Here is a 21,311-nt window from a genome sequence, read left to right on the forward strand (position 1 = left end):
CTTGGGCCGCGTGCAGCTGCTGGCACTGCTCCCTGGGCTGACTCTGCCTGACCTCCCTCCCACCGCTGGACTGCTCCCTGGGCTGACTGGAGTGGACCTGCTAGCCAGCCGAGCCGAGCGGCCTGCTCCGCGCGCTCAGCCTGCTGCCTTTTTTCTATTTTTCTATTTTTTTAAAAAACATTTTTTACAGAAATATATTTTTGATTTCACAATTTACAGTTCTATACCCTACCGCCCGGCAGGGGGGCGGCAGGCATGCCGACCGCCCAATATAAAAGCTGAGGTCCCCCCACACCTGTATTTGTAGCAAACAACATTCATAGAGGGAAAAAGGAGAGACGTGGGGTGAGGGAGGGAGTTGCAACAGCGAAGCCCTGCCGGATTTTAGATCCGAACCGCAGGTAACCAATATTTCTCAATTTTGTCATTCTAAATTTTTTGTATTTTTAATTCTGTGGTTTGTGTTTTTTATAATTGTAACTGCTTAGGGTTTGGATTAGTGGTTATAATTGAAGTCGTACCATGGTTTTAGAAACTGGTTTAATTAAAATTAAGTCTTCGACTGGCCAGATATGTCGAGTAAGGTGGCATTTCAAGTTTATTACGGTGATTTCTATAGAATTACTCGTGATTCCTATGGAGTAAATATATCAGCATTGGAACGAAGACAGTGCAGTCTAGATAAACCCCTAGAGAGGAGTTTTGGTTCTATACGCAAATGGTTTCACGGGAAGTTCAATGTGAATCCAAAGACCCATTTGCTTACGGTTCATACCGTGACTTCCTGGGAAACAAATGGGAATTTCTGGGAGTTGACGCTTATAAGTAGTACGGAAAATGGAAACATTACATGCACGCAAAGAATGTACAGGCTCCAGAACCAGAACCAGAACCACAAGGTTTTGCAGATGAAGGCGAGCGGATACCTAGAATTGTGGAGGACAAGGAGAAAGAAGACCATGATGCACAAATAATAGAGCAATGTGGGGACTCATCTGACGATGAGGACGATGAGTGCTTCCTAGTGCTAGGTGAATGGCGTGAAGAGGGTTTTGGGAATCCAGTGGTACAAGATATTAGATGTCTGGATTTTGAATACAGAGTGATTGAGATCATACAAGGGGCAAAGTATCGTACCATTGAAGATGTGAAGGATGTTGTGAAGGTCTGGGCTATATCTCTGAGGAAGGAATTCAGAGTGTTGAAGTCTAGCAGCAAAGAATACGAGGTGAGGTGTGCAAATAGAGACTGTACATGGCGAGTGCATGCCTACAAGGGGAAGTTCAAAACACACTGGGAATGTTCAATTGTTACACCACATACTTGTAGATTGACAGGTGTTGTGGGACATCACCGTAATATCACATCTACTTTCGTAGCCAAGAAGATGTATGGGGTGATTCTTGACAAAATGGATTACGAGCCTGCATTGATAATTAGGGACATTGAACAGAATTTCTAGTATGTGATCAGCTATGCAAAGGCTTGGCGGGCTAAAAAAAAGTGTTTGAGATGCGGTTTGGCACTTATGAGACTTCATATGACAACCTACCTCGTATGCTTGAAGTAATTGTGCACAGAAATCCTAGAAGTGCTTTTGATACATACAGTGTACCGAGCTTGTCAGGGGGGCCAAGCATTTTGCTGCGAGCTTTCTTCTGCATTGGTGCATGTGTGAGGGACTTCATTTACTCCCTTCCTGTTCTGTGTATTGACGGCACTTTCCTGACAGGGAAATATAAGGGAACAATATTGACGGCGATCGGAATTGATTGCAACAAGCAGATAGTTCCCATCGGCTTTGCCTTTGTTGAGAATGAGAACACAGAAAGCTGGTACTGGTTTCTTGAACGTCTGAAGAATCATGTTATTGCTGGAAGGCCTAATGTTTGCCTTATCAGTGATAGGCATGCAGGTCTCCTTGCAGCTATAAGGCAGCTCCAAGAAGGTAATCCATTTTCACCTCCTATATGGCCAGATGTTGTCAGTAGGTGGTGTGTGAGGCATATGACTGCTAATTTTTATGAGCGGTTCAAAAATAAGGATCTGATGAATTTGTTCAAGCGATTGTGCACTCAGAATCAGCAGAGGAAGTTCGATGCTTTGTGGGGTATAATTGATGACATGAGCGCCGAATTGCTTAAAAGCCAGACCTCATCATCCAGCAGGAGACGTTCTACAGATTCATTAGTTCGAGCTGCTAAACCATTTACATAGTGGGTTGATGGTGCACCTAAAGAGAAGTGGTCACTTCTGTATGACACAGATGGGAGGCGTTACGGGATCGAGACGACCAACCATGCTGAGTGTTACAATATGGTAATGCGTCGTGTTCGTGGATTTTCTCTTGTTGGCATTGTTGAGTTCATCATGTATGGATGTGTAAGGTATTTTAGGGAGCGGTACGCATCAACCGCTTCCTTACTTCATGATCCAGGAGTGTGTTTTTGTGGAAGGGTCAATGAGTACATGGAAAAAAAGATGGAAAAGGCTCGATTTCACTCAGTTATATCGATGGGCACAAAAGAGCAAAGGTTTGAGGTATCATGTAGGGACAGGACCGGACAGGGTGTTCGCAGACAAAGGGTAGTTCAAGAAATTTTGATAACCATTGACGGGAGGGTGTTATGCAGATGCCAGAAGCCAAATGTGCATCACTTACCATGCTCCCATGTCATCGCGGTTTGTTCTGTATCTGGGTTAGATGCTGCGTCATATGTTTCCCACTATTTCACAAAGGAAGCCGCTGCACAGACTTGGTGTCATGAGATATACGGCATCGGTATTCTAGGACCATTCACTCAACAAATTTCTCATCCAATGCTCATCCCAGATCCAGCTATGAAGAGGGGCATAGGCCGATGGCAGACGCGTCGTATCCAGAACGGAATGGACGAGTCCGAGGTTGGAAAGAAGAAAAAACATTGCAACTTGTGTGGAGCAGATGGTCACACTTACAAGAAGTGCCCACAGCTTTCAGTACCCACTGCTGCTGCCGAGGCTGGACCTTCCGGGAATCCGACGGATGGATCGGCTCCACCTACAAGAATTCGCCACATCTAGTTGTGCATGCAACAACTTGCAATGTATTTGTGTGTACGAAACTAAGTATATTATGTATATACTATGTCTAGATGTATTGTTTAATTAGTTGGCAGTGCGTATTTCTCTCGAATTTGGTTGTAACGAATGAAACCTTCAATGTAATATGTTATGTGGTATTTTATTTAACGTTCTATTTATATTTCGTTCATTGTATCTTATGTGGTATTGTATCATAGAGCCACACGAGGTTCAAGATTCACAAATAAATTTAATCATTGCAATCAAACATAGCAAACATATAAGTATTGCAATTAAAGGTACAGGAGGTCTGCCGTCCCGTCACAATTTATATCACAATCTAAAACCGATGAACATCATATGTTATAGATCATGTCATGAAATCATCTAGGTCGTCATCCCAGTTGACAGATGGTGGTGCTGCAGGTGGTGTAGCGTGACTTGTCGAACCTCTCGACTTTCCCTTTCTCTCTTTTATATTGGGGGGGAGCCTGCCGCCCCCCTGCCGGGCGGTCGGCTTGCCTGCCGCCCCTCCACCGGGCGGTAGGGGCCTCCATGTGATAGAACTCAAATTTTAATTACATATAGGTCCCTACCGCCCGGCAGGGGGCGGCATGGGGCCGGCCGCCCCGCAGACGGGCGGTAGGGGTATAGAACTGTAAATTGTGAAACCAAAAATATATTTCTATAAAAAATGTTTTTAAAAAATATAAAAATAGAAAAAACGCCAGCCTGTTGGGGCGTGCGAGTTTGTGCGCCCCCAGCCCACGAGCGAGCGCAGAGAGTTTTGTCCCGAGTGCTGCACGCCCCGTCGCACGCCTGTTGACGCCGCGCGTGCCTAGCACCGCCGCCCTGCCGCTGGAGCGCCTGCTTGCCCCGTCGGCCACGCGCGCCTTCTACTGGCCGCTTGCACCGGGTGCATCTATTCACAGCACTAGAACATTTAGCGCGCTTTGCGCGCCCTATAATTAACTCAATAGTATACATCTAAACAGGAAGACAAAACTATACATCTTATATTAAATAAAATCACAAACACCAAATATATTAAATCTCATATTTTTCTCAACAAATCAAAACTACAATTATCTGATCTAACCACATCTCATCGCAGGGGATTAGAATCTGATTTCCATATTAAAATCTAAATCTAGTACAGCTCAAGATCTGTTCTAAACTGCATAAGGTCTTATCCACCTTATGCTTGCGCACTTGTGGACTGAACAGACTTTGTATCAGTTATTGAGGAATATATAACGTAAGTGTAGATTTCTCTCTAAAATTAAAAGGCATGCAGGCCGCAGCTATGGTTTATATCTTTCAAATACATTATATGATGATATGTAAGTTATAGACACAATGTTAACTGGTGGAGCAGGCAACCAAACCAAAAATCTCAAGATAATATCTAATGGGGAAGAAAACGGGAAGGGAACTGCGGTAAAAAAAACAAGTGCTATATATGGAGGCATCAAGGCACAAAGACTGGAAGTAAGATGGCATAACGATAGGCAGGCAAGCGTAAATTCTGTACACTGAATGCGCACAGAATATGTGGATTATGGTGGCATTATTGCTGTTGTGTATGCTTTGAAGGAAGTGTTGCACCTTCAAATCTTGACAGGCAACCAGGAGCACAAACGATCCCAACAATATTCCGATCATATATATCATTTGCATGGTAGGTTTGAAAATAGCAACCCAGCACAACTGCAAGTGGAGGACAGGTAAACATATGAACCTCAAAGATTTTCACATATCAAATTATGAATAGCAAAAGGAAAAATCTTGAGTAATGCTTCAAGATATAAATTTACAGAAACACGTGAAAGGTAGAAATGCATTTACTCTTGATTATCAGTGAGTGATCTGCATGTAGCTTCCTTAGCAAGCTCAGAAATTATCATCCATTGGCGATGTGGTACCTGTACGAATCTACAAAGGAAGAAGGATGGTTTAAGTAGGACACTCCAAGCGAACCATACAAGTTTTTTTTTCTTTTGAAGAACCTTTGAAGAGGGCAGGGAGCTCCTGCATTTCACCTAAGAACAATAGAATTGATCCGATTTATAAGGAAAGTTGGGCCTGAAAACTGTACAGCGTACGGTTAACTGAAGGGAAACCGGCGAAAAACCTAAACGATACAAACTGACTCATATTTACATGAACAATTATCAAATTTGCTCATTGGACTACAAGATCCCATCTGATCTACATAAAGAATGCTGATCGGCCACATAGATCATAATTGTGCCCTTTGAACCTGACTTTCGCAGTAGAATTCATGTGGTAGCTTAGTTAGACATGAATGCGGCCCATGCTCTATTCTTCGGACTGAAGACACATCTGCAACAATTGACCAAGCTGTAGAATATCTATTTGAACTGATGTACAAATAGTAGAAGCTAATCTTGGTGGTTTGACGCAGGAACTGAGAAAAAATAGAAAATATACATAGGTACATCGAATCAATTACTTCCTGCGCAAATTTGGAGCAACCATTTTCATTTTTCAGCATCAACTAATGCTGTTTTTTGTCAGACCAGCCAATGGCTCATGAAGCTAAGGGCCTGGTACTGCTAGATTGACGTTTCCACTTTAGGATTGATTATTGTTTCTTTAAAATAAAGAAATGTTTCTTAAGTTACAACAGTTTGACAAATAATACTTCTAAATCTAAAAATACTAACTACTTAGTGAGGATCCTACCTTGGAGGCATTTCCTCGAACGGGTGCTGGGCTTCATCCATATCGACGGTGACTCCAGCTAGCCCAGCTGGTTGGGTTTTCGCAGGTGCTTTTTTAAGACGTGGCAGATCACACAGAGGATACCAAAGCCGCTTTGCTCGGCTTGGACCTGAGAGCAGTGATAGAAAGAGGAGAGAGGGGCTGAGATGAGACTGGATGAAAACAAGATAGAGAGAGGAAGGGGGAAAAGAAGAGAGTAGCTCTGAGGGGGCGTCGCTGCCCTGCGTTCCTCGCATCGCCGGTAAACCCATGCCGCTGCCGCCTTGCTTTGCCACTTGCTAGGCCGCGCTGCATGGACGACGGAGCGGCAGGTTGGATAAGAGTGGGTGCGTAGTAGTATTTGCATTGTTTGGGAATCAAATCGCCTGGCGAGCACCGGAGAAAGCAACAAGCTTCGACGCTCTGCAGCGCAGCCAGCCATGGGCGATGACACCTGCTGGCCGGCCACTGCAGAGCAAATCAGCACGGTTGATGGTTGGCCGCCAAGCGGCCACACGAGCACGCGCCGGCTGGCACTGCCGGGCGCCGTGGCGGTAGGCCTGGGAACGGATCGTGTGAATCCAAGGGCCGGAAGGGCCTCCAAATTCGTGGGCCTGCATTTACAATTTTTTTACGGGCCAAAAACACACAGGCTGTAGACATGCCCGAGTCGATGATCAAGGATCGGCCCGAGGATCCTAAATGGATCATGCCCTTCACCGTATACTACGCGGGCCGAGGGAGGTTGGGTCGGGCGGCGACGGGAGACGGAAGGATCCTGAACGGATCCTGCGCTGCGCGTGCGTCGTCGTCCCTCCCGGCGGGTCTCCGCCGCCGTCCCCGACAAGGTCACCAGACCTCCTCCGCCACACTTCTCCTCACCCCATCGTCGGCATCTACCACCGCGGCTGCTCCCGCATCACCTGCTGCCGCGGCTGAGGAGAGGAGAGGTGGCGCCGCCGAATCCGCCCAGAGGTCCTGCCTTTCGCCGCTCCTCCGCCGTCCGCCAACTCTAGGTGATGATGCCTGCCCGTCTCCGTCCCCTATGGCCCCCATTTCTCCGCGCATTGGTGTTGCGGTGCGTTTGATTTGGGGATTCGCTGCTCCGTGTATCGGGTTAGGGGCGTGGGCTAGTTTAGTGCTGATACGGGGTCGTATGTCTCCTGATCCACTCGATTCCGGTGATTTAATTTGCTCGATTGGATTGGAGGTCCGTCTGCTGCTCTGCCGGCGGTGACTGTGGTGTTGTACTGCTGTTGGTGACCGGCGGCGTGCTGCTGTTGTTGATCGAGCGCCTGTGTTGTGCTGTGCAGCATTGTTCTGGTGTCATCAGCAATGCTATCTCTTTTACAGTGTCTGGTATTATGGAAAGAGTTTCATCAGCAACCGCAGCAGTAGAGGTTGAGGATGCTATATCCACAGATCAATCAGGCAGGTCAGGAAAAAAGAGAGCTAGAGTTTGGGCATATGTTGACACGGAATTCATTGATGGAGTGGAGAAGGCTGTCTGCAAGTATTGTAAGCTTCAGTTATCTTCTGTGTCAGGGAAAGGAACAACTCATTTGAACAGGCATATTGGATACCATTGCCATCATATCCCTCAAGAGGACAGGGATAGATTCTTGGCATCTTTGAAGAACACGCCCGGTACAGAGAATTCTGTATTCGATCCTGTGGTATTCAGAGGACTCAGTGCAAAGTATTTTCTCCATGGTGAGGTTGCATTTCGAAAAGCAGATGATCCTACTTGGAAAGAGATGATAAACTATTGTCAACCTTCATTCCATTGCGTCGGTCGACAAACAGTTCGTACAGATTGTATGATGTTGTATGAAGAAGAGAAATTGCAGCTACAAGATAAGATCACAAAGTTGAAGTCTCATGTCAGTTTAACAACTGATTTGTGGTCGTCTAACCAAAACTTGGGGTATCTTAGAGTTACAGCCCATTACATCGATGAAGAGTTTGAGCTCCAAAAGAAGATCATTGCATTTAAGCAGATCTCTTACCCCCATAACTCATTTGCTGTGCAAGATGGGATCACTGCTTGCTTAATGGAGTGGGGTTTGGTTGATCGCGTGTTCTCAGTGACTCTAGACAATGCAAGTGTGAACAATAGAGCAATCAGAGACTTGCGTGCTGCTCTAGGTCCGCAGATGTTCTTTGAAGGTGAACATCTACATCTCAGATGTGCTGCTCATGTGCTCAATATAATGGTTCAAGCGGAACTGCAAGTCATTCCAAATGCAATTAAAAGGATAAGGGACATTATCAAGGTTGCCACCTCTACACCTTCATGGCTGCAAACATTCAACTCAGTCGTTCAGACATTAGGTCTCATAGGCAAGTCAGGGCTAGTTCTAGATGTTCCCCACCGTTGGAATTCTACATATGATATGTTGCATGAAGCTTTGAAGTACAAAGCAGCCCTCAACAGATTTGCAGCAGAGCAGTTTCAAGATTGTCCTAGTGAACTAGACTGGCAGGACACTGCATGGCTTCATGAATTTCTAGAGTAGTTCAGTGATGCTACAAAAGCATTTTCTACGGATAGGCACCCAACAGCTCACATGTTTGTGAAGATGGTGATGGCAATCCGAGATGAACTGCTTGATGAGGCGTGGAATGCCAATTCACTACTCAATGCGTTGGCAAAAGCTATGTATCTCAAGTTTGAGAAGTATTGGGCTGCACCTAGTATCATACTTCTTATAGCTGCTACACTAGATCCATCGATGAAAGCTGACTTTATCAAGTTCTATTTCATGACCGTTGAGACTGCACAAGTGGAAGAGAAGATGAGAGAACTCAGGCGATATTTGAATCAATACTATCTAGAGTATGAGAGGATTGTGAGGAACAGTGGCGGTCCTGTCTTTACTTCACATGAAGAGGAAGTACTAAGTTAGGGCGATTCGAGTTCTTCTTCTGGACTTCGTGGCAAACGGCGTGTGGAACTTGCATTTGCACAGTTTTCATCATAAAACTCGAGGACTCGCTCAGAAAGAACTGAACTGGACATTTATTAGGATGATCCTAGAGTAGTTGTGAGAGCAGGAGAGAACTTTAATGTTCTGGCATGGTGGAAAAAAAACACAGATGCTTATCCTATCTTGGCTCTAATGGCTAGAGACTTCTTGGCAATTCCTGTAAGCACAGTGTCCTCAGAATCTGCCTTTAGTTGTGCTGGAAGGATACTTAGAAAAAATCAGACTTCTCTCTCTCAAGAAACTCTTGAAGCATTAGTATGTGCGAAAGACTAGTTGTTTGGCTTGAATGATGCAGATGAAGGTAAATGTCGTATTTGAGATACATTTTGCAAAGCTGGTTATGTTTATAATAGTGGTTTAATATGTTTCTTATTCATTGCAGGTCAACCAAATGTCGTATTTGAGATACATTTTGCAAAGCTGGTTATGTTTATAATAGTGGTTTAATATGTTTCTTATTCATTGCAGGTCAACCATTCACTGGACAACGTATGTTTGAATCAGATGAAGAAGAAGATGCTAATTGACAGGTTAGTGCCCTAGCTGTTGGTTCATGAGAGAAGTTGAAATTGATCTGTAGTTGTACAGCTGCATGTTCACCTCGAGATCCTACTTTCAGCTGCATGTTGCTAAGTTAGCAGGCTATCTAGTTCCACAACATGATTAAAATTCTTGTGAAATCTTGTGGTTCCACAATCCTTGATTGTGTGGAACAACTTAATATAAGGTTGCATATTGATTTGGTAAAAATTCATACACCCTCTGTCCCCAAAAGAATGCAGTTCTCGTAGATGGAATGACACCTGGATATATTGGACAAGAAAATTGTTTATATATGGAGATGAAACTGTTAATGTTTGACTAGTGTTTTTGTTAGTTTCTCACCACTTGTATTTCTTTTGATAATTGCACAACAATACACCTTGCTGCTCTATTTACCACATTTTTGCAAGTGTAGCTGTTTTAATCATGTTGTGTACGATGCAAGATTGATTCCAGTGAGTTCTAATTTACATTGACCACTAAGCTTTACTGCAATTATCTGCGATCTTTTGATGTTAAGCTTTGGTGAAAGGTTATTATGGTTGTATAGTTTTTGCGATATCAGCATGCTGTGTTCAGCCACTCCCAGACTGTATCTCACAAAGTTTTTGTGATTGCAGAACCACTGTGTTCAGCCACTCCCAGACTGTGGTTGTGTGCCCAAGCTGCCAAACTGTTCTCTGCCAACCTACTGGTGGGAAGGCCAGGCTCACCAAGGGGTGCTCCTTCCGTCGCAAGGGCGATTAGATCATGACATCTCTTAATGGGAAAAGAGAGAATTGCTGCTTTACTACTTCCCCAGGATATGTACTCGTAGAGGATTTTGAAAATTATTGTGCCAGTTTAGCATGCCCTGGCAATGCTTTTGTAAACTTGCACTTGCTTGAGCTTAGTTACATCTACTTGAGGTGCTGTTTGGCTTTGCTAAGGGAGTTAGGATCGCGGCCCAAGGGCTGAGTTAGGATCAGGAGTAGTAGTAGGATTTTAAATAGAAGAGCCCAAACTAGATTAGGATTATAAATAGAAGGGCCCAAATTGGATCAGGATCGGCACCTACCCAAAGAAAAAGGGCCGAGCTTGGATTAGGAGCGGGCCACGGCTCGTTACCAGGGCTACGTGGCAGTGTGTGGCGAGCAGACTCGTGAGAATGGGAAAAACGAAGGGGATTGGGCTTTTGTGTGGGACCCACATGGAATGAGGTGGTTGATTGCTCGGCCCGCAAGCTATAGTTGGCCAAATGGGCCGCCCGGCACGACCCGGTCCTAGCCCGACTCGGCCCAGGCACGATTAGGCCCGACCCTATCTGGCCCGATCAATTGGTCGGGCCGTGCCTGGCCGCCCGGCGTGCTGATTCAGCGGCCCAGGCACAACCCTAAGCCCTCATAAATGGGCCGGGTTGGGCCGCTCGACACGCCGGGCCTTTCGTGCCCGTGGAGGGAGGGCCGCTGGCTACTGCGGCAAAGGCGCCTTCCATGGAGGCCGATGGCCTTGCGGCGGCCACAGAGGTGCAGGCTGGCGGTTACCGTGCTGGATTCGTCAGCTGTCGCGGGGACGACGCGAGGGGAGGCCGTGGGATGTCGCGGCCATGGTGCTGCAGGCCGTCGGCTGCCGCGATGACGGCGCGACGGGACGATGCTGGCCACCGCGACCATGGCGCCGGTGGCCGTCGGCTGCCGCGGTGACGGCGCGACAAGAGGATGCGGGCCGTCGCGACCAAGGCGCTTCAGGCCGGCGGCTGCCACGGCGCTGGCGCAAGCCGCTAGTGGAGGCGGACGGCCAAGCGGCAGCCAAGAGAGGAGGCTGGCGGCTAGTCGGCTGGATAGGGGGAGATGGGTAGAGGGATGGTAAAAATTAGGGTTAGGAGAGAGTATATATATGGAGAAGGTTGTGGGCTGTTAATGGGACGTATCGGGCCTGGTGCTTAGTCGGGCCGTGCTTGGGCTAGCATTACGGGCCGGGATGGCGGCCCAGGCACAGCCTGCATGATCGTGCCGGGCCAGCCCAACACTATTGCTATCATGCCAGGCCGTGCCTGGGCCGTGCTTTTTCGGGCTAGGCTTCGGGCCGCACATTTGGCCCAGCCCATTTGGCCAACTATACCGCAAGTAGGGCTTGGAGGCTCCTCTAGGCTGTGGCACGTGTCAACAAAGGGGACACGGTGAGGCCAGCAAATGCGGAGAGGCCACGAGGAGGCAGCAGGTTTTAAGAACCCAATATACAAAATACAACTAGAAGGTATGCTATTGTATTTGATCATATTTAAACAATATTTTTTCTAAAATTTTTTATTTATTTCAGAATAATTTCTATCTCTAAAATATTTTAATTTTATCTTAAAATATTTTTATTTGTTCCGAAACAATTACTATCTCTAGAATATTTTTGTTTTATCTTAGAATATTTAAGTTTGTTTCGAAATAATTTCTGTTTTAAGATATTTTATCTCTAGCGAACATGTGCGATAGTATAGCTTGTAGTCGCATATTCGATAAATAGATTTTCCGACGTGCGCCTCTGTCAGCCACGCGTCCCCTGCTGTCTGGTGGTCAACGAGCGCCTGGAGCAGAGCGCGAGCTCCCTGCGCAATGATAGAGGGAAGAAAGGGGGCAAATGAGAGAAACTTCGAATCTTCAAATGTAAATTGCTCTCTCACAATTCCGTGAAACCAAACGAAACTTGAGGTTTAGAAGCATAGCGGCAAGATCTAATAGATCCAAAAAGAAGATTGCAAAAAGCTCAAGTATTCCTCACGAATCGAGTGAAAAAAATGAAATACACCCGAAAAACCGCAGAAAAGGAAAAACGCTCAGGATGCAAGATTGAACACAAGATTGATGATTGGATTATACTTTAAGAGGTCCAGTTACAAGCTACTTCTAACCTAACCCAAAATTTGGATTGCAAAAAACTCAAATCAAAATCCTAACAAACCCTTTCTCACAAACAAATGAGAGGACCTCCACCAAAATATATAGCTGCCACAACAGCTCATCCACATATATATATAGAAGCCCGATAAATATCCAGAACATTCTTACATGAAGCACACAATTCAAATACAGCTTAAGGGTTAAGTCGTCAAAATTTTTATCGGGATATTGAACGGATATGCCCCCTCACGACTTTATTTCGCCTCGATGTAAACTTCGCGATGGCGTCACGTGCCCTCCATCACCGCTATCCGGCCGCACCGGACGCACCTCCAATTTTAAAGTCAACCGGTCAAACCCTCTTATACATCCTCCTGGCATGACTAACCGACGACGTTGTTAATTACTCATCATCCAAGGGTGACTACCATTGGTATTCACAAACCTTCCACAACTTTGCACAAAATATAAACTAAATCATGCTATGTAAATTATCACAAAGAATCTCTGACCAATATTTTTGAACCAGAAAGAAACCAACCACTTAATAAATAAATCTCAGAATGTCATAAATTGACATTAAAAGATCAATGGTCATTTGAGTATTATTTGCTAAACAAGCACTTAGAAATGTCTCAATCTTATTTGTATCTTTCTTCTTGGTAGTGAGCTTCCAACAAGCCATGACTTCTTCGGAAAACTAGCTCTTCTCACGGCTGCCACAATGAAACCGCGGGTGGGAGCACGCCTTTCAGGAAGGAGTAGAAGAGAACTAGCGATCTCTTAGGCTGGAAACTGGGTACTAGGTGTCCAGCTCCCCGCACCGACGCAAACGTGAATCCTCCCATGTATTGCTGAATGTAACCTCCAACCTATATGTGACACAGCATCGCAGTTCGTCAGCATGTAGCGATCCTATTTCATCTTTATAGTTTTATTCTCTGAGCTGAATTCTTAGTTTCTTAATTACCTCGTTGGCAGGGGTGTACCAGGGGCGCCATGGCTTCGTGATGGTCAGATTGAGATCCTGGACGGAGTACCTCGTCGCCGTAATTGGGCACACATCATCCATGTCACCACTGGCAATGAATTAGCAAGATCAAATCATTCACTCTATACTTTTCCTTGTTCAGTCTGCATAGTGACGGAGGTTACCTGTACAACCACACTCGCAGTCCATTACGGACAAGCCACGAGAGCGTTGGCACCATGGACACCGGAGCTTCTTTCCAGTGCCAGTGCAGGTTACTACTGACCAAATTACACAAGGATTAAGGCATGCATATATACAGGCCAGGTTTGTATAGACCAAGGGTTGGCTGGCTTAGGTAGTACTAGAGTACTAGCAGTACTTACGTGCAAGTGGACCAACGTGTGTTGACCCGAGCATGGATCGCCTCCTGCACCTCAAGCCTGTTGAAGTAGGCTGGGACGTAGTAATTGATGCACGGATCGTACCCAGGTAACTGTCTCAATTTCAGCAGCCAGTCAGCCAGCATGTCACCGATGGAACCAATTTATTAATTTATCAGCCGTCAGTGCCTAAACTCTACTAGGAGACTAAGAGAAGAGCACATCGTATATACTCCCCCGTTCCAAATTATAAGTCATTCCAAAAATCTTGGAGAGTCAAAATTTTCTAAGTTTGACCAAATTTATACAACAAAATAATAACATTTACGATACCAATTAAGTATCATTAGATTCTTTATTAGTATATTTTTATAGTATACATATTTGATGTTATAAATTTTTGTGTTTCTCTCCATAATTTTGGTCAAACTTTGAAATGTTTTGACTCTCCAAAATTCTTGGAATCTTACTATTACTAATTGAAGGCTCCAAAGGAAACTCTACATGAAGCCACCTAGAATCCTAGGTGGACACTCTGAAAAATAGAAAAATCCTATAAATTCTCACAAAAATCAGAAACATCCATCCATCAATCCAACAGCTCAAATTATAATAACCATCAGATCTGTTATTTCCTATTAAATTGCCCACCTCTGCCATTATGAAAATAGACTAAAGTAACACCTAAACATGTATCTAAATTACCCACCTTTGCCATTATAATAAAAATCTAAAGTAATCCCCTAATCTTTGTGTAAATTACCGACCTTTGACATTATAAAAATAATACAAATACTCACCTATATTTGCATATAAATCATCCAATTATATCATTATTATTACAAGTTAAATTACTCATAAATCTGAATCTAAATTGTACAGTTATCAATATTATTATCTATATAAAAATACTACCCATGATATATGTCATCATATATTCATGTATGATGGAAGGGATAAAAATACCAATTCACAAACAAATAGTTCAACAAAACATATATTAAATACATATTGAGGTGTGATGCAAAAAAAATATATATTGTATTTACATAATGATAAATATATATTTTAGAGTATGCGTTAGAATATTTAATAGATGAAATGAAACAAACAGGTGCAAACCAACCTCTTCGTGCAAATCGTGCAAACTTCAATCTGAGCCACCAGATCAACATCCAAGGGGAGGCGCAGAGGGAGTGGAAAGGGGGATTTGCAAATGTGTGATTACACAATCCAAGGGCGGCCGGTTAATTGTAAAATTACCCAATCCCCATATGCCCCTTGGATGTTGATCCAGTGGTCCAAATTGGAGTTTACACTGTTTGCTTAGTTTGCACCTGATATGTTCTCTAGATGAAAAGGGTGTGAGATACATAATTATAATTATTGACTTTATTCTTATATTAGTTCTAATTAGTTCGTGCGGAAGCACGGGTTGATAGACTAGTGACTTATAATTTGGAACGGAGGGAGTACTTGTATGTACTTACATAGCCAATGGAGTGGGTCGTCCCGTTGGGCTCCTGGATGCAGATCGGAGCGTAGATGTTGTAGCCATCGATGTTACCAGTTTGGAACGACGCCTTCGCTTTGTGGCACAGCAGGTCCTCGGACGGTCCGAAGCTGCAGTGCTCGGTAATGGCGGCCCACACCTCGTCGGACATCACACCATGGTTCCACAAGAACTCTAGAGAGCCCTTCTCGTTCTTGTAGTCATCAAGGTACGGGTTGCCAACCTGAAACCAACCGATCGATTGGTTGAGAATCGACAACGCAAACAATTATTAGTTCAAGTTTGAGTAGCAACTGAAGTTTGCCTAAATAGTTATTCCCATAGTTAATGGCAGACGATCGATCGACTTACGAAGATTCCCTTGAGGTTCGTAGGGTTCTTGCCGGTGAATTTGCGGATGGCCACGATGACGGCGGCCAGCTCCGGGACGTAGTGCCCGGCGTAGCTCTCGCCGGCGATGTAGAAGTCGCGGCCCTTGTACTCGGGGAACCGCTCGAGCCAGTGGAGCAGGAAGGTGTACGAGTCCACCGCCGTCCTCCAGTCGCCGCTTAGGCCGTAGTCCGATGACGTGTTCGAGTACGAGAACCCGACGCCGGCCGGCGACTCCAGGAAGATCACGTTGGCCACTGCGAGTCATGAATATAACGGTCGATCCATCATCAGCCACTGGGAGTACGTGGACTTGCAAGAACATTGACCGGTCATCAGCCACGTACGCACCGTTGTTCCAGGCGTGCTTGTTCCTGCTAAGCGTCTTGCCGTCGGCGTTGACACGGAACGGGCCGAGCTCCTGCATCGCGCCGGCTCCCAGGGACGAGCACCCTGGCCCTGCCCGCGTGGAAAAAAAAACACACAAATTACATGGCGCCAAGCGCCAGAACGAACGCGCCTACGCCGAACACCATTGAGATACCTCCGTTGAGCCAGAGGACGAGGGGCTTGGAGGCGGCGTCGTAGGGGGACTCGACGAAGTAGTAGAAGAGCGCGCGGCCGTGCTCCTCGTCCACCGTCACGTACCCGGCGTACTGCTCGAAGTTGACGCGCGGCGGCTGCCCCGGCAGCGCCTCGATCCTGTCGGCCTCCTTGCTGCCCTTGGGGTTCTTGCATTTCGTGGGCAGGTGGCCGAAGCTGGTCTTGGGGTCAGCCCAGGGGTCCGTCTCGGCAGGGCCGTCAGCGCTCTGGGCCAGGGACCGGGACGCGATGAACTGCCTTAGCAGCGTGGCTTGATCCAGGGTGGCATTCGTGAGCGGCGGTACGGCGAGTAGGAGGATCGCGAGAAGAATGCAGTAGGAGATCTGGTTCCTACCCATCTTGGTTTGTCAGGAGATTAGTGTTGCGATCGAGCTCCTCGCTGAGAGTGTAATGGAGAGTGTTTGGTGTTTATATAGTGCTGTGGCAAGGAGCAGCCCGGAGCGAGGTTACCAACTGGAATTTTTGGTGTTTGGATTCTCCGAAATCCGAGCGGGGGATGCATGAGCTATACGTGAATCAGTCGATTGTTTGCAGTTTGTGGTTCAGCTGTAAATTGCTTCTTTCCCATTATCTAAAAAAAGCTGTAAATTGCTTGGTGTTTGTGGGATCCCATCCCAGGTTACCAACTGGAATTTTGGGGAGTTTGGATTCTCCGAAACACGAACGGCATGAGCTAGCTATGCCAGGATTTGCACTGTGTGTTGCTTCCTGTCGGGTTTCCAAGCATCTTCCTTCCAGACTCCGGCCACCAGGCCTTCAACAATGGAGGAGCTAGTATTCCGTATTCGATATCGATGACGACAATTTGGCTCTCCCGGGGACTCCGTCAATGCCATGCCGAGGTGGTTACATACTGACATTTCCCAGCAACAACCCAAACGACCAGATCGATGTACGTAGAGACCGAGGTGTGACATTTCTGTCAACGTGCAGCCTCGATTCTGCATTGTTGATGACATGCCAGCTGTCTTGGAGTATATGGGGCTGTTTAGTTCCCAAAATAAAAATTTTTGGATGTTAAATCGACTGTTCGACCAGATGTCGGGAGGGTTTTTCGGATACTAATTAAAAAACTAATTTCAGAACTCACCTAGAAACCGTGAGACGAATCTTTTGAGGTCTTTGACCGCATCATTAGCACATGTGGGTTACTGTAGCACTTATGGCTAATTATGCACTAATTAGGTTCAAAAGATTTGTCTCGTCGTGTACATTCAAACTGTGCAATTAGTTTTATTTTTTAACTATATTTAATACTACATGCATGTGTTCAAAGGGGAGGTAAAAATTTTTGGGTGAAATTTTTTGGTAACTAAACGGGCTTTTGGTACTACATGCATTGCAAAGCATGGGAAATGATATTGCGGCTTTTGGTTCTTTTAATGAGATGACAGGTGTGGATTACTGTTCTGCGTTGTTTTTTGTTAATTTAGATTTGATCGCTGTTCGCCGAGGGCAACTCGCGGAAACCGCTTGGGCTCAGGCGGGCAGGTTTGAACTATTTTGGGCCAAACTAAATGGGCCGTGCTTAACATCGAAGCCCAAATATTCTAAACACGAATCGTATCCAAACCGGGTCAGCCCGACCTCCTTCAGGCCGTGCCTAGCCCGAGCCCGGGCCGGCCCGTTGGACACTATGGGCTCATTCTGAGCCACGAATACTTGCGTCTCTCTTATCTCACTGTTCTTTATCGCTGAACACCGGTTGGCTCTGCCCGCCTGTGCGCTCCGCCGCCGGTCTGCCCCTTGCGGCCGCGCGTCCTGGCGCCGTTCCGCCCGCCGACGCTTGCTGCGTGTGGCCGCGCCATCAGCCCCGGGCTGGTGCCGCCACCAGCGTGCCTCGCACGAGAGAGAAGGCCGACGAAAATCCTGTTTGGTTTGAGAGATTTTTGCATAAGTTTCTGAGATTTTTGAGGCTAAACAACCAAATAGGAGGATTTTTGGGGGCTAAAATTATGTTAGGGGCTAAAACTTGAGAAGTCCCTTAAAAGAAGTTTTTTGGAACTTATTCCACCATGCCCCATGGTCCACACACATTCCAACGCGACCCCCACCCCACCCACCGCGAGGTGCATGCAGCTAGGTGCATGCGGGCCATGTAGGTGCATGCATGCAAGGGGTATTTGGGTCCTTTTATCACTGCAATTAATGATATTTAGTCCCTTTTAGTCCCTCAATTAAATAGGGAGAAACTTTTTTATTTTAGCCCAGAGACTACAATTAGCTCAGGGACTGTTGGGAACCAAACAGGGTCGAAAGGTACGATTGGTGGTATTTTTAGCTGTAATTATTTTTAGCTCACGGTGTGCAATTCATTTTTGTGCCGAAACTGGTTTGATTTGATGCGTTTGGTAGGGCTTGGGCATGAGCATCTCCATTGCAGATTTCAGAAGCAGAGAAGACCCCTCGCCCTCAGCATACTCTTCTTCTTGCTCGCGACAAATCGGCGATGAACTTCATCTTGCCCACCACAATCCCCACAGCCTCTGCCTCTCTCTGCATCCGCCGCCATTCCGCTGTCGGCTTCTCCCTCCCCTCCCCCCTCAAGCCCATCCGCTTCCGAATTCCACCCAAACCCCCACGCTTCTCCACAGTCCCCTCTATCTCCCCCTCCCTCAAGACCCCGACAGTCAGCGACCTATTCCTGCTCGCCGCAGGCCTCCTCTCCCTCTCCGGCAACCGCCCGCTCCCCGCCCTCGCCTCCACTCCCCCGCCAACTCTGCAGCCACAGGAAATCGAGGGGCAACACGAAGACGAGCAGCAAGAATCCGAAGAGAGGAAGCAGGAGGTCGAGAAAGCAGAGGTAAAAGAGAAAGAGGAGCAGCACGAGGATGAGGACGACGATGAGATGCGTATGTATTCGGCGATTCTGAGCCACAACCCCGGCGATGTGGACGTGCTCAAGTGCGCGCTGTACAGCAAGATGAGGCACGCGGACTGGGGTGGTGCGCTCCGGTATGCACGGCGGCTGCATGACGCCGAGCCCGGCGAGGTGGAGTGGCGGCTGATTATTGCGCAGCTGCACAAGCTCAGTGGAAACCTCGCCGAGGCCGAGCGTCAGTTCGAGGAGGTCCTAGCAGAGGAGCCCCTTCTCGTTCGTGCTCTCCATGTGGGTATAAGTATAACATACATGCTCCTTCTGATCTAAAGTATCTACTAACTGCAATTGTTCTTGTTGACATGGTTACATTTGTCACGTTATGATATCAGATTGTGCTATGATTATTGGTTTCTGCTTGCGTTGGTACTGATCGAAGTTCAAAGATCGTACACGTTCATGACATTGAGAAAGATCGTACACGTTCATGACATTGAGAATTCAAATTGGTACTTGTAGCAATTGCAATAGGTTGTTAACAAAAGGTCATTCCACAATTCCATTAACACCGTGGCAGTTTACTGCATCTATTTCTAACCTATGCTAGAGTTGTCCTAAGAATTCACATAATGTTGTCTTAATGCTTTGAATTCTCAGAATGGAACAGAAATACATTTGGCTACACACTTGGTAACCAGTTCACGTGCTAGCAAGTTCAAATGCAACAGGAATTGAAGGGTTGTGGCACAGCCCATGAGGCATGAGCCTTTCCCATAAGGTGTTTTGTGACGAATATTGTGTAGGTTTCATTAACAGTCAATTTTTCATTTGGCTACACACTTGGTAACCAGTTCACGTGCTAGCAAGTTCAAATGCAACAGGAATTGAAGGGTTGTGGCACAGCCCATGAGGCATGAGCCTTTCCCATAAGGTGTTTTGTGATGAATATTGTGTAGGTTTCATTAACAGTCAATTTTTCATTTTAAGATGGTAGGAAGTACAAACTATGTATGCGGAGGCTTTCTCAATATTTATTGTAGGGGTTATATAACTTGATTAGTCAAGTGTTGTAAATTTAACCGATTGGTTTGAAAAAGGAACTGATTATATGATTATATCAAGCGTTGAGGATTTCATTTGATAAAATGTAGCTATAAAAAAGAATCGCTTTTGTGAGGAATGAAGCAGAGCAAATTCTCTACTTCATTACTTCTTGATCTGTCTGCTCAGCATTTTGTGTCAGGCATGTGCAACAGATTCTGAACCCAATTCTAGTCCTTAAGACATTCTTAAAACATGTTCTTTCTTATAGCCCCATTCATATGATATTTCTAAGTAGTTGGTATTTCCTCACGATCTGGTAAAAACCTCAGACACTTGCAGGGACTTGCACTGTGTATGCATAAGAAACTTGAAGGCCCTACTCTTTTTGAAATGCTCGAGAATGCTTTGCAAGTTGCGATTTCTGACAAAAGGGTCCCGGAAGAGCGAAACATAAGGATTTTGATTGCACAAATGCATGTTGTCATGGTAACAAATACTTCAAATGACACAGCATTCTGAATCAGTGGCAGTTTGTTGTTGTCTAATGAAAGTTTTGATGGCACACACGGTCAGTTAGACATTGCATCTGAGAAACTACAAAATCTTATAAATGAGGATCCTCGAGATTTTCGGCCTCACCTTTGCCAGGTACTCTTTTTATCTTCAGTGGATTGTGGTTTGTTCTGATTCCTGTCTTCCTGAAAGTATCTTTGTTTTGATTCTGACTCTGGATTTTACTTTGTCTTACAGGGCATTGTGTATGCACTTTTAGACAGGAAAGAAGACGCAGATAGGCAATTTGATATATACAGAAGCCTTGTGCCAGATGAATTCTCAGATAAGAGTTTTATTAGTGATGTTATACTAGCAGCTAAAATGGAGTCAGATGATCGGATACAAAAGGAATTTGGATCAGAATTTCTATCAAAGAAATGATCCATTAGGATTTTCATAGCTGAATGGCTCGATGCTCCTGGGGGTAGATATGTTGCAGCTGAGATATAATAAAGGGGAGTGAGTGAGAGCTCCCAGCATTATTTTTCTTTGCTCCTTCTCTGCCCCTGCTGTCACGTCGAATTAGAATATCACTAGTCTATCAACTCGTGCTCCCATACAGGCTAGTTGGAGATATCTAATAATTATCTATCTCACGCTCTCTTTAATTAATTAAATAATCTAATCCAGTGATGTAAAGATATATATTTATCATTATGTAATTGTAATAAATGTGACAGGTTTAGTTGCTAACAATTTTTTCTCAATTTGCATCACACCTCCATATATGTTTGATACCAGATTTTAAATAGCGGGCTATAGCCTCGCCATAGCCCCGCTATAGATTTTTTAGAGGGTTCCCGCTATGCTATTTGTATTTGTACCGCTATGGCAGTTATGGACGCTAAATTGGGCTATAGCTG

At 45.6% G+C, this 21,311-nt stretch overlaps 1 protein-coding gene and 1 pseudogene across 1 annotated transcript; one reads left to right on the forward strand and one right to left on the reverse strand.

Annotated features, from left to right (window-relative positions):
• The window catches only part of LOC120660924, a 43,061-nt pseudogene extending 26,686 nt beyond the window's left edge, over positions 1-16,375 (reverse strand).
• A 2,105-nt stretch (positions 16,376-18,480) lies between these two features.
• LOC120658875 (protein SLOW GREEN 1, chloroplastic-like) lies at positions 18,481-20,829 on the forward strand. Its single transcript, XM_039937016.1, has 4 exons — positions 18,481-19,140; positions 20,233-20,379; positions 20,461-20,541; positions 20,644-20,829. The coding sequence occupies exons 1-4, from the start codon at positions 18,481-18,483 to the stop codon at positions 20,827-20,829; spliced, it is 1,074 nt and encodes a 357-aa protein (XP_039792950.1).
• The last annotated feature ends 482 nt before the right edge of the window (positions 20,830-21,311 follow it).

This window comes from Panicum virgatum, chromosome 2N (genome assembly GCF_016808335.1).
Source record: "Panicum virgatum strain AP13 chromosome 2N, P.virgatum_v5, whole genome shotgun sequence".
Classification (NCBI taxonomy): Eukaryota; Viridiplantae; Streptophyta; class Magnoliopsida; order Poales; family Poaceae; genus Panicum; species Panicum virgatum.

Bases quoted from the DNA above. Each gene is read 5' to 3' on its own strand.
- LOC120658875 (XM_039937016.1), top strand. From the start codon at position 18,481: ATGAACTTCATCTTGCCCACCACAATCCCCACAGCCTCTGCCTCTCTC. The intron at 19,141-20,232 runs GTGGGTATAAGT...AGACACTTGCAG, and splicing joins TTCTCGTTCGTGCTCTCCAT to GGACTTGCACTGTGTATGCA. The intron at 20,542-20,643 runs GTACTCTTTTTA...TTTGTCTTACAG, and splicing joins TTCGGCCTCACCTTTGCCAG to GGCATTGTGTATGCACTTTT.